The sequence below is a fragment of the Cryptomeria japonica genome, chromosome 2 (assembly GCF_030272615.1).
Source record: "Cryptomeria japonica chromosome 2, Sugi_1.0, whole genome shotgun sequence".
NCBI classification, from domain to species: domain Eukaryota; kingdom Viridiplantae; phylum Streptophyta; class Pinopsida; order Cupressales; family Cupressaceae; genus Cryptomeria; species Cryptomeria japonica.
Genome location: NC_081406.1, coordinates 35,117,881 through 35,131,561, shown reverse-complemented (window position 1 = coordinate 35,131,561; position 13,681 = coordinate 35,117,881). Strand labels below are relative to the sequence as shown.

Sequence of the window (13,681 nt, the reverse complement as noted above, 5' to 3'; positions counted from 1 at the left end):
CGTCGTGCAAACCAAAGCATAAAGCTATTGTGCGCAGAAAAGAACGCACACAGTTGCGTCACAAAAAATAAAAACGGGCTGAAGTAGCATTGCAGAAAACGAATCGCAGGTCGCAAGCTTCAAAAAAATAGCAATTGCGCAAGCCGAAAATGCTTTGGACACAGTCTTCATGAGGATCACAAAGTCGGGCCAAAAAACACGTCGGGCCGAAAAAGATTTGAGTCGGGCCAACGAAAACCCAAGCGCAGTGTGACTGAAACTAATCGTGCGGGTTAAAAAAACGGTAGACACTAAAAATCTTAGTCACGTGGTCTGAGAAAGAAGCCACTAACAACAACTCGCACGAGAGAGGATTGCTGGAAACCAAAAACTTATTTCTAAAATCTTTTTAGAAAAATCTTCACTAAAATTTTCTTATGAAAAAATTTAGAATTATAATTTATTTTCAAAATGTCTCCTGCTCTGATACCATGAAATGATGGTAATTGCATAATATTATTAAAAGAATGTAAATGTACATTAAGGCAGTTACGCTGACGAAGTTTCCTAAAGAAAAAATTAATAACAGAGAACAAAATTAGAAAGAAGCTAATCTAACTAAGATTACGCCTAAAATACATTATTGACCATTAAACTATAAGATAATGCAAATATTAATCTAATAGATTTCTATATAAGATATACATAATTATAGGCACGATCTTTCCACAGTCCATGTAGTATGTGCAAGTAATTTTTTGGAAAAACTGTGTATGATTTTAGAATCAACGTTTTGGATTGCACTCTACAATCCATCGTTAGGAAGAGGAAAAATGAAGATAAGGATTGCAAAAAAAGACTAAAAAGAAGGCTGGTGAGAGAGGAAGCAGAACCCGAGGAACAAGAGAGAGGTGGAAGGAAGAGGATAAAAGAAAAAATAATATTATACATTTTGTGCACTTTTTATCATATAATTTTTTCTTTTATCCTCTTCCTTCCACCTCTCTTTTGTTCCTCTGATTCCGCTTCCTCTCTCACCAGCCTTCTTTTTAGTCTTTAACTGTAATCCTTATCTTCATTTTTCCTCTTCCCGATGATGGATTGCTGAGTGCAATCTGAAACGTTGATTCTAAAAGCATACACAGTTTTTTCCAGAAAGTTATTTGCATATACATAATTGTTTGATGTAATTTTCCCCGCTTTTGACAACCAGTGGCAACATGGTTCCTGTCCTAGCCATGTGATATATGTTACATAACATGAGAAATTTTAAGTCCAAAAGAGTAAAGCTTAACTGAGATCCTCTAAAATATAGCATTCCATGTCTGGTCTTACAGATTTCTATATTGACATGGATTAGCAATACCTCTCCGAGCTCAATGTGTGCTCACAACTTACTGCAAAAGCTTCAGAGAAGATACATATAAGAAATAAAATTCATTGACTTTGTAAATTAAAATTTCTTAAAAGTGAGAGCTGCTTAATGCTCGTAGATTTTCTATTGTGAAGCATTTTTATAATCGTGGAAAGCTTGATTTGCAGGCAGATTATGCAGCGTTACTATCTGCCTTCTCTGAGATGGGTCTACGATTACGCTTGGACATGCCAGAAGAAGCTATGTCAGCTACTAATGTATTTTTCCGAGATTCAACTCCAGCAAAAGAATCCCTTGTGAGTTTTCTTGCTCTGTCTGTGTTCTATTTATTAAAATTTTCCCTTTTGCATGAATTCTGTTTTGAACTTTTGAAAGCATGTATGTTATGTTAACATGTAGAATATCAGAGGTGCATTTTCGACAATTTCCTAGCCTTTCAGATGAGTTTTGAAATTTTTTTGCCAGGAAAATATGAAAAATTTAGCTAAGAATAGGGAGGAGAGTATGAAGAAAATTCAAGAAAGGATGCAGAAGGAAAAAAAGAGTGCTCCTCGTAATCCAGTATGTGCAACAAGTCTTTGGATTTCTAATTTTGATGTGATAATATCCCTGGCTTCTGGCATTTTCCTATTTTTAAGCATGATGGGAGTTGGATTAAAAAAAATCTTTTGAGGCTATCGATGAACCACAAATGCTCATTTCTTATATGAATATCATTCAGATTGATGCTTTTCCAAGTGATGCTGTCATATTCATGAGGGTCTTGAATCTTCTACGAGGTCTGTCTAACTGACTATGTTTCCACCTTTTCTGTAGTGCAGTTGTGTTCTTTCCTAGTCTAATATTTTCTTAGTTTCAACAACATTAAATAAGATTTGATAAGCATTTTTCAGCATTTCATTTCTTTCTTGAAATTTAGAAAATAGTTCATAGTAGAATTGATTATCTGCCATTTTACCGTTGGAAGTGAAACTCAGATCAAAGTATGTTTTAAGTTGATAAGTCATCACAGATTTACTAATATGATTTTAAGTTGATAATTTTTAACTGATTTAATAATATGAATAAAATTGACAATTTGTCAGAGTCATTTCAAATCCAATTATACACAACAACTAAGATAGTTCAGCTTTCGGTGTACCATGTCTGCAGGACTTAGCGCATTACTGGATGTGCGTGTTGTTTATCTTGATATTATGAGGCCATTTGCTGAGTCTACTCTAATGGCGTGAGTAATTCCAAATTAATGGTTTAGTTGAAGGTTTACTACAGCTTATTGGGTAGGGTGTTTACTGTTATTGATTCCTTCTTTACGCACTACAAGCTTATTGCAACAGGATATCTTGTTGTGTTATCCTGGTAAAAAATGACCAATGGTGAACTTAATTGCTTTCATGGAGCAGGGGAAACATAAGGAGAGATTTGGCAGATAGCAATGGGTGGATATATGACACGCCTGTTCATTCAGAAGTTGAGGCTAAGTTGAGACGACTTCTGCTTGAATTGGGTCAGCAACAATACATTATTGGAATCCAGGTGCTAAACTAGTTACTACTATAATTCTTGATGGCTTGGAGTTTGACACATATTGGGACTGCTGTTTCATGAATTATGTTTATAAATTTGTTTGTAGGCTATTGGTTTGTTCTTTCTGATAGGCAAACGACTTTTATTTATAATCCTAAACATATAGAAGGTATATGTAAGAACCCAACTTGGCTCTCCTCTGCTGACTGTTTCTTTTGAATGCAGTAGATTTGAATTTGTTTTGGTTTTTGAATGTTTATGGATTTTTTTGTGTTTTTTTGGTAATAATGAGCAATGATACAATACTGAAATAAACTCCTATGCTTAAAATAATACTGAAACAATAATATTACTGCTGGAAATAATTTATGAAACTATCAAGGAAATGTTTGTTCTATTCTATGGCCAATATGCCTGAAAAAACAAATTCATTACAATGTAAGATAAAAACCTGATTTTTGCTGTCCCAGTAGATGAAAAATCTGCAAAACTGCAAATTTTAATTTTTAATTTTTTTTACTGTTCACACGATACTGGAGCAGTCCGTACGGCGGTACTGTCGCAATCCGTACCGTACTTGTTAATCACCAAAATTTCTTCAATAAATCTGCAATAATTTCTCGTGAATTTATTCTTCAATTTTGCGCAATTAGATGTAAATAAGACCTCTGAATGAAGTCTTCCTGAAACCAAATATCACTAAATATTTCATCAGCTCAGATGGTGAACATTGAAGCAACTACGTCCTCCAATGGTGGCTGAAAACCCTAGTCTCCAGAGCAAAACCCTTTCAATTCCACAATGTCAAAATAAAAATAGCCATCCTCTTCTTTCCAAACTCAACGCTATATATCCTTTTTTGCAAATCGTACCCTAATCCTCTTAATTACAATTTTGCTTGTAGTTTCATTTAATTTCACTTTGGGTGTCAAAACGATTTTAATCATTAAATGGGCATTTAATTTTAATATTTCAATAGTCTGGCTCAGATAATTTAATTAAAAACATGGCCCCGTCTAATGATGAGTTAACCCTCAAGTTAAGTGATTATAATATAAAGTCACTTTATAACTTTATTATTAAATCACTTAATAATAAATGCTAAGTTATTCAAACTTGTCTAACTCCATGAATATTTTGAATTTAGCTATGCCGTCTGAAACTGGAGCTCACCAGTGGACCACCCATCTGACGGTGATGTCTGCTAAAAATAGCAAGGGTCCATCTCCAACTGCTAAAAATAGCCTGGCCAAGCCAAACTCAAAGCAAAACTCATCATAAACAAACTCTGGCAACCCAAAAGTGTACTCTGCTCTGTCCCCGGAAGATCTCCACGCCAAGGTGACCCTCTATCCAATCCTACTAGCCTACGAGGGTCTTTGATAGGCTAATCACAAGCTAGAGCGATGTCTCTAGCTAGAAGGGGACGTCACAGTATAGAAAACCACAAAGGGGTATTACACCAAATCCAAGATGGTACCAACAGCTCAAATCATTGCTCAGTGCAAATAAACTGACATTTTAAACTTATCTCAACTCAGGGTTGAATTTTGTGTGCACGTGCTGCCTTGAGCAGGTGCATGGGTGTGTGCATGCATGGGTTTGTGCATACCTTAGTATTGATACTTGAACTTGACAAGCTGATTTTTAAAAACTCAGCAATAATGAATTTGAGGCAAAGAAACTATTATACTGCATTCCATGTCAAATCTTCTTTATTAGCATTTTAATTTCTTTATTTCTAAACAGCACAAAACATAACAGTACATACAATAGAATTATTCTTCAAAATGTAATGGGAAGCTCCCTGAAAATTAACTAAACCTAAAACTAACAATTTACAAGTGTGCACATTGTACAAGTTTTAAAACGGAGTTTTACAAAATATAAATATCTAATTTGGCTATGTTTGGCCTTGAATGGAAGCACCAGACTGTCAACAGTCAAAACTTGCAACAAGATTTTCAAATTTAAATAGGGTAAACTATCTAGCATGGATGATGAACTCTAAACTTCTTATTGGCTAAAGCAGAGAAAAGCATTCGATTGCAACACATATTTGAATGGAAAATAGATGCTGACAATTGGCTAAACTAAAGGCCAATGAATCAGATCAACAAGAAAGAATCAAACAAACTATGTTCTATTGAATCTTGGGATAGGGGGACACAAGGGGTGGGTCTTGGAGATGGGGAGGACCAAGGGACTGGATTGGATATGGTTGGAGGAGGACGGTGAGATAGTGGCAAGGTGGTGGTGGGTGGGGGTTTGAGCCTTTGAAACCACACAAATTTTCATTGTGCATGCCATTTTCACAAATCACCATGTTCTCTTCAACACCAAGTCACTATTTCTAAACTTGGCAGTGATTTAGAATGAGGCTTAGATTCCTATTTATAAGTTTTTTTGTGATTGCTTAGGGTGTGGGTGTGTCTCATAGACACTTAGGATTAGTAGAATGAGGATCTAAAAAAATTGGACTTTTTGATTGAATCACCATGGGGGATGCTTGGGGGTCTCAGGTGCAGCTAAGAAATGCAATGGAGTCCCCTAAGTGTCTCAGGGATGTCATAGGAACCTCCCCTCTTTGAGGGGGACATCCCAGAAACATCGCTGAGTACTTGGTGGCAGTGGTGGGATGACAGTGGGACGTTCCCACCAAAACCTTGTCTCTAAAATGTCTTTGTCCTAGAAACATTAAGATACCAACTCTGAATACAACTATAATTAAAACTGAAATTGTCTAACTCAGATTCTTTGAAAGATTTAGAAAAACAACTTCATTTGTGAGCAACTCAGATATAGGCCACATCTTATGCAATATAGATTAATACTCACTTTACAACTTGATCTCAGATAAGAACAGTATGAATTTCAGGCACAAATGAACTTTAGATCAATCTAATATTCAAATCCTAAAATGAACCTGACTGCTTGGGTCCTTGGATTTCACCGATTTAAACTGGTTAGGAAATGCCTTGGAATGGCATCTATATTCTCAGACCAAACTGATCCCTTCTACGCACTGACTAACTGAGTACAACAGACTGACGTCACTATTAATACCAATCTCCTGCTGAAGTGAAGCACCAAACGATTCCTGTATCCTTTTAATTCTCTGCTTTGCTGTGTCTGGGAGATAATGTGCCTTCAGCTGTAGAACAGATCGCTCAATGCACAATGTCTTCTACGCAATGATTGAGCCGGAAATGAAAAGATGGCAAGGGCTACGCCCCACCAACAGCAGACACTCTGGCTTCCGTCTGAGTCTCCTTTTAGAATTTGTTTATGTTGAAGTTTAGCATCAGTCGGTAATCTGATCTGACTGAGTCATCCAAATAACTCAGTTTAATAATTAATATGCATTATCGTCTATTATAGGATTCAGTCTTTTCGATAATTAACATGTATCGATTAATATATTAATCGATTCTATGTAATGCATATTACACAGGAATCGATTCATATATTAATCAATTCTATGTTATATCAAAGTATGAATCACATATTAATCCATATTAATTAATTTGCCTTTGACATGTTAACTAATGAACGACTTTTAACTTGTTTGTTAACTTGCTGTTAATGCGTGTTTTGGTTAAACGACTTTGGGAGAGTTGTGATTGTAAGGGAGAGTCGTGCTGGTTGAATAGATATGATGCTACGTATATCTATTCAATCTCTCCCTGCACTTGGAATATCAATCAACACAGCAGTTAGACATATTATCTACCGTCCCTCATTCATCATATCGGATTCATACAAAACAACAGCAGATCGATCTTGCTGTTCTGCAAATTATATATTCCCTTTCAATCTGCATTTCATCAGTTACAGATAGAACAAATTCTATCACTGTGACATGATCTATCTATTCAGCAGATTACCATTAATAAAGCATATTGAACCTAGGTGTTAAACCAAGTTGATTCTTCTTTTAGAGGTGATTCTAGACAACCATCAGATAATTTTTAAATTATAAATCTGATCACCAAATTTAACAGTTTAATGCAGAAACAATATTAAACCTTCCCTGATTCTTCTTTCATCAAAAACATACTTTTATATGCTAATCTAACCGCCACAATTTAGCAAAGTCGGCCTTTAGGAATAACCATCAAAATGGAAGATAAGGTCGGCCCAAAAGATAAATCATTTAATAATGTTATTTATTAATAATTTTATTTAATGTTTTATTTATTTATTTAATTAAATCTCAAATAAAAGACCTTGCCAACCCAGCCCTTAACTGGGGTCATTACAAAACACTTGGTTTTGGGGGGGTGGGCAAGGGGGCACATCCTCATGGAATAGTGCAAACAAATGAACACCTCACAATTTAATGGAATAAAGTTAAACAACTACACGGCATACAAAGCTGCAATTTAGAAAGATGGATTTTATCAATACTAATTTTGACCAAATATGATTGATCTGCTGCCAATTTAATTCATGAAAATCATAGTTAGTTACACAATCATTTCTATTGAACAATGACTTCTCCAATGTAAGCATAACTCCTACCATAATCATTACTTTTATAGAAATACAATAACTTCATTGACATTTTCTGCAACATAGCTTCAACATCAACTATTCTTACTACAATTTGTATGCTCAAGGCACTTATTTATAAGATCTCAACAGGCAGCTTTTAGAGATAAAATATTGTCAATAAAGCTCCACGTTAAAGAAGCCCTATCCTTACCTGCAGAAAAAAGGAAATAAAATGCTTCAAATCAAATAAATTCTAGACCAATTAATTAAATACAAAAGCCCAAACTAGGCTAATCACTATCTCCTTTGGAAAAATAATAAGTTTTTTCACTTTGTCATTTTCAAAAATCGGAAATGACTTTGATTTTCAAATCTACTGGTGTTTCTAAAATATGGTCAACTTTTTTTGGAGCTTGTGAAAAATTTTGAAATCTTATTTATGGAAATGAACTTCTTGATTGCTTTTGAAAAAGCAATTTTCTGCAAAAGAAAAATAGAAAGTTGGATTTTTCTGAGCACCATTCCTTGAAAAACATACTTGTTAAAAATGCAATTTCAAAAAATAGAATTATTCTGAAAACTAGATAGATTTCTATTGAATGTTGAAAGCTTGACCATGAGACTATGCCAAACACTTTATTTTGGTTTTTCTTGTGCTTGGAGGAGTATTTTCATGGCAAATCTAGCTGAAACTGCAACTGTTGGAAATTTTGGTTGGCAATGCTAGCTGGAAAGTGCAACTGTAGGAACCTTTTGGGTGGCAATGCTAGCTAGAAAGTGTGATTTTAGGAACTTTTGGTCGGCTTTACTGCAAAAGTGTCCCTCACTTTATGTTTATTTCCCCTCAAATTTTTGTCTTGCTTTTATGAGCTATTTAGTGCCTCACTGTCACAATTTTCTAATGATAGAGCCACCTTAACAATGGGACATTAACTTACTTCATTTCCTTTCTCCCTTTGAGTGCACTTTCATAACACCACTACCATTGGTGGAATTCCCTTTTGGCATTGCCATCATAAAATGGTGCTCAGACTTTATGATTACTTCCTCCTTCCACTTATGCATGTTTTCCTAGTCCCTATGCTACCCTGGGTGTGAATTTCACTTGATGGATGTTGGTGCCCATACAATATTTTGGTCAGAAATCAATGCTTTAGCCATTTATCATGATTATCTTTCCTTTCTAGGTCTTTAGTTTGTTCTATGCTAGTCCTTTATTACTGATGGTGTTTGTAGGATCCTTATGTGCAAATATAGCCAATGAGTATATCAATCTTAGGAGCTCTAGGTCATAAAGTACAAAATCACAATTTTTGAGGTTCATACAAAAGAGCAATAGTGGAAGCAAGATTTGAAAGTGGTAAAAAGGAGCAAAAGAAGGAAGAAATGAGGTTAAAGAGGGCTATGGTACACAATATGAGTGGCAGATACCAGAAAAATCTCCTTCAGTTCATTTAGTAAAAAGGTCATCTTTCCAGAATGAAATTGTCACTATGGAAAATCCAATTTCAAGTTAGAGTTTGTGTCAGTAAAAAATCCATTCAATTTTCAGAATAATTCTGTCTCCAAATGTTTCTATATTTAGAAACTACCATTTTTAGCAAGTTTTCTTTTTTGTGGAATGGTTAGAGGATCTTAAAAATCTAACTTTCTAGTTTCAGATGTTAAATTCATGCCCTAGATCAGTAATCAGATTTGTAACATTTCATCATGCCCTAGTTTATTAATCAGATTTGTAAAATTTGATTATGCCCTAGTTTATTAATCAGATTTGTAATTTAGTAAACTATAATCAAGTGAATTCAAGAATGGAACAAGGAACCAAGAGACAAACATAAATACCCTGGGAAAACCTCCAAGGAGGAAAAACACAGCATTAAAGACCCACAGGTCAGATTATGTATTCACTCTTATTGCACAAATACAATACTTAGCTTGCTTTACAAATCTGATTCCTTCTTGAATGACAGATCTGCACTTCTAATCTCTGCACCAAAATTGTCTTTGTCCTCTAGAACTAATTCGCATAAGTCTGGTCAACTTCGCACTCTCCAAGAATAAGTTCGCACTTTTCAGGCAAAGCTAATTCGCTGAAATGAAGATGAGTATAATTGATTTGCAAAGTGTCTTTTATTTATATGCATCTTTAACTTTTATTTTGCATGTCGACCTCTTTCATTTTGGCACCAATGTTTGTTATTGTGGCGTGGGGTTTTAGGATAGGGCTGGGTTTAACCTTGGGGCACATTACCCTTTAAGATAGGGCCCAATCCTAAGTGGGTTCAGATGTTGCCTTAAGGCAATCCGAACCCATCTTCACCTAGTTACAAACAACACTCCCTCTTAACTAGGGAAGAAGAGAATACATAATCTGAACTTTTAGAGTTCCATCTAGCACACAAGCATAGAATGGATCTAGCACACAAGCATAGAATTACATCTTCCACCTAGCACACAAGCATAGAAAGTGTAATACACAAGTGGGTCTTTACATAATTACAATTGTCCATCTAGCACACAAGCTTAGATTGGACACAATTCATTCTTGCACACAAGCAAGGAATGATCAAAGTGTTGCAGATAGAGTCACTGAGATTGGAGCTCCCTCTCAATCAGGGTTCCGTTTTCCACAATACCAAGTCTGTCTCTGAAGTTTTCGAACTTCACTCTGGATAAGGGTTTGGTAAGGATGTCCGCAACCTATTCATCTGTGCTAATGTACTTTAGTTGAATGGCGCCTCTTTGTACCATATCTCGAATGAAGTGATAGTGCTTTTCCACATGTTTGGACCGGTCATGGAACACAGGATTTATTGACATCTTTATACAGCTTTGATTATCACAATGAATGGTGGTAGGACCACTAGCTTGACCAAATAATCCGACGAGGAGTTTGTACCATATCCCGAATGAAGTGATAGTGCTTTTCCACATGTTTGGACAGGTCATGGAACACAGGATTTATTGACATCTTTATACAGCTTTGATTATCACAATGAATGGTGGTAGGACCACTAGCTTGACCAAATAATCCGACGAGGAGTTTGTGAAGCCACACTGCTTCTCTAGATGCAACAGATGCTGCAATGTACTCAACTTCTGCAGTGCTCAATGCTACGGAAGATTGCTTTCTACATGCCCAAGAGATCACTGTAGGGCCCAAGTTGTAGCAGATACCCAAAGTACTTTTCCTGATACATTCAATGTGCAATCTGTAATCTGAACTCATCCAGCACTCCTTAGAGAGGATCACAACAAGTAGCCAGTAACCATAAGTAATGAGTAACCAAATCATATAATGGTAACTCATCATGGAACCTTTTATAATATTCATCTTGCCTTGCCTATAGAGGATGAATCCAGAACTTTATCATGTACACCTGCAAGACATGAATAAACACAAGTATATATATGTACATCATGGACTCTTTCCATGATATCTATCACGCATATACACCATCCATTGCCTGCTAAGAATGATGAAGAGCTTCCATTTAAAACTTCTCTCAGAGAAGAATGTAACATCATAATCCTTCATCTTGCTCACAAATATAGAATGAAGTTACATAAACCATAGTCCTCCATTTTGCACACAAGCAAAGAATGAATAAGCATAATCTTCTATGTAGTACACTTTCCATCCAGCACACAAGCATAGGATGAAATTCCATCTTTTCTACCATCTTACATTGCCCGCAGAGGATGGTAACAATTACTCTTCCCTTGAGAAGATTACACTACCACCTTACATTACCCGCAGAGGGTGGTTGATGAATCACAATGCATCATTGAGGTTGAGACTCCTTCTCAATCAAGGCGGTGTTCTCTACAGCTCCAAGTCTATCTTCTGAAGTACTCAAGTTTTAAAAAACTTGGTGAGAACATTTGCAACGCAAGATTATCCTGCCATAAGACACTGAATTTTTAGGTATCTCTAAACGATTCTGATAATAAATAATTATAAGAAACCATTCAACAAGAATTTGAAAAACCACACAATTTCCTTGATACAGTTCATGCTCCAATGAATTCAGCTTCAGCAGTACTCAGTGTGACTGAGGACTGTTTGCTGTAGTCCTAAGAGATCATAGGGAATTCAAGTTACAACAGGAGATTGAAGTGACTTCCCTTGTTTGAGACACTTCAGAATCTGATTTAGCCTTCTGAGGTGATTACAGTGTTCTGCTCACAATCATTTGAGATTTTCAAAATGCAACAAGATATGCTTGGCAGCAACAACATGCTTCAACCTTGATCATGAATTAGCTGAGGCATCCACCAATCAGCTGCTTGTCTTCAGATGGATCTGCAAAATCAGACTTTGCTACAGACATCCTCAATCTTTATGTTAGCTTTCATAAAGGTTTACAATCCATTATTCTAAATATCAAAAGAATAATTTGGTTAGATCCTTGACATATTTCTAATCCTAGAAGACAATAATTTTAGATCCTTGCGCTAATTATTCCTTATATTCCAATGATGAGAATAGAGTTAAATCATCACATCAAAAATCAAAATACTTTAAGAAAGGAAGTTAGAACTTTACAAAACCCTAGACTTAAATGATTGTCAATTCTTTAATACTAAGTCTTTATTGAAAATAGGACTCCCTCTTAATCAAATAAGAATCAATAAAGGAACCAGAAATCATATACAACTGAAGATGCTACTTGCTTTTCTCTTACTTTCACCTTCTGCAAGGTGAATTTTCAGAAAACCTTCATCTTTAACCTCGAGAGGCTGAGATACAACCTAGTTCCCATCCGAATAACCATGCCTGAAAGGATTCTTATATACTTATAAAAGAAAACAGGCGTGAGATTCAAGCACGCAAAATACATAAGCCAAATCATCTTTCAAACTGAACAACTGAAATTTAGATTTCTGAAAGATCCCTGATGGATCCCCTTGCTGATTTGCTGTAGTTTTTAAATTAATAAACTATATTTTCTTGTGTTTCCTTTGATGGTTTTAGAGAATAGACAGAAGTTGCAGAAGGTTTGTTTATTTTTGTGTTTTTGATAGTTTTTCAGCAAGTAATAATTGAAGAACAAGTACATGAAAAGAGTACTGGAAATAAATGTTCATACATAGCCAAATCAGAATCGTACCAAGCAGATTTCTGATTATTTAAATCAAATAATTTTCCAGATAGTGATTCCAAACAATTCCAAGAAGATTACAATAAGCAATGAGTCCAACCTGAATGAAAAGTGAATACTGAAATCAAGAAGGAGGTTGCGGCAAACATCCAAAGCTCTTACATAGCTCCACGTGGGAAGAGAAATGGCTGCAAAGTACAGTCGTACGGCTGTTAGGCGATACCAAGCTGGAAACCCCAATCTCCACGCTGAAACCAAACTCTGTTCATTGAATCCTCCAGAAAAGTTGTCGTACCACACTAAGGCACTGAAAACTGAATGCAAGATCCAAATAACCACTGTGCGGGGGGCTACATCCCAGGTAGGCAAGACCCTGGGGTTTTCGTTCCAGATGCTGAATCGCTCTCCAGAGCAAATTCTCCAAATCAAAGATGAAATGTGTAAAAGATGGATGATAATTAGGTTACCATCTCCTTATAACTCCTCCCCTCTAGCTCGAACCCTAAAAGTGTATGAAAAGTGCGCTTAGGCTTATAAAGTCTTATTTCTCATTTTTAGTCGCCAAGTATAGAGAAAACGCCACTTTTTTAATATAAAAGAATTCCGTTCATCAAAAGGGTCCCTGACAAATGGGAAACATTTAGAAAAGTTCAAGACCTTTCCAATGAGCTATAACACATGGGCATATGCATCCAGATGAAGCCAAAAACCCCTTATTACTCCAAAATGGCTATAAACATAGCCTTATTTAATTAATTAAATGCTAACTTAGAAAATATTTAAATATATTAAAAATATAACCCAAATAGCTGCAGAAGGCTCAAATGACTCCAAAAGCCTGAAACGGAACCTGCCACCTGTCTGTGACTGAAGTCGGAAATCATGGATCCACTGGCAATCTTATCCCTAGAATCTAGGGATGCTCCTAGAAACTAGGAAACATACCCAAATCTTCTGAAACTGAAACCAAGGAATAGTCTCATTGAAACCCAACCCTGGATACTGTCATAACCTCCTAAATAGTAGGAATAGCCTCCACAAATGTAGGAACTGCCTCCTAAAATTAAGGAACTGCTCCAAACTGGTCTACCACTGCTAGAACACCAAATCCCAAACTGAATATCCTCACTGAGTCTCTATCCACCACTGTCAGCCTACAAGACTCCTATGATAGGCCAACTCCTCTGTCTCTGATGTC

The 13,681-nt window shown here is 35.9% G+C and overlaps 1 protein-coding gene across 5 annotated transcripts in view; it reads left to right on the top strand.

Annotated features, from left to right (window-relative positions):
• Positions 1 to 13,681, top strand: part of LOC131047401 (uncharacterized) — a 145,208-nt gene that overhangs the window by 67,227 nt on the left and 64,300 nt on the right. For all 5 annotated transcript variants that reach the window (XM_057981287.2, XM_057981284.2, XM_057981283.2 and 2 more), the window contains 5 exons: positions 1,522 to 1,650; positions 1,820 to 1,915; positions 2,076 to 2,133; positions 2,507 to 2,582; positions 2,758 to 2,890. In XM_057981287.2, coding sequence (XP_057837270.2) covers positions 1,522 to 1,650; positions 1,820 to 1,915; positions 2,076 to 2,133; positions 2,507 to 2,582; positions 2,758 to 2,890 — 492 coding nt within the window. The remainder of the gene's footprint in view (positions 1 to 1,521; positions 1,651 to 1,819; positions 1,916 to 2,075; positions 2,134 to 2,506; positions 2,583 to 2,757; positions 2,891 to 13,681) is intronic.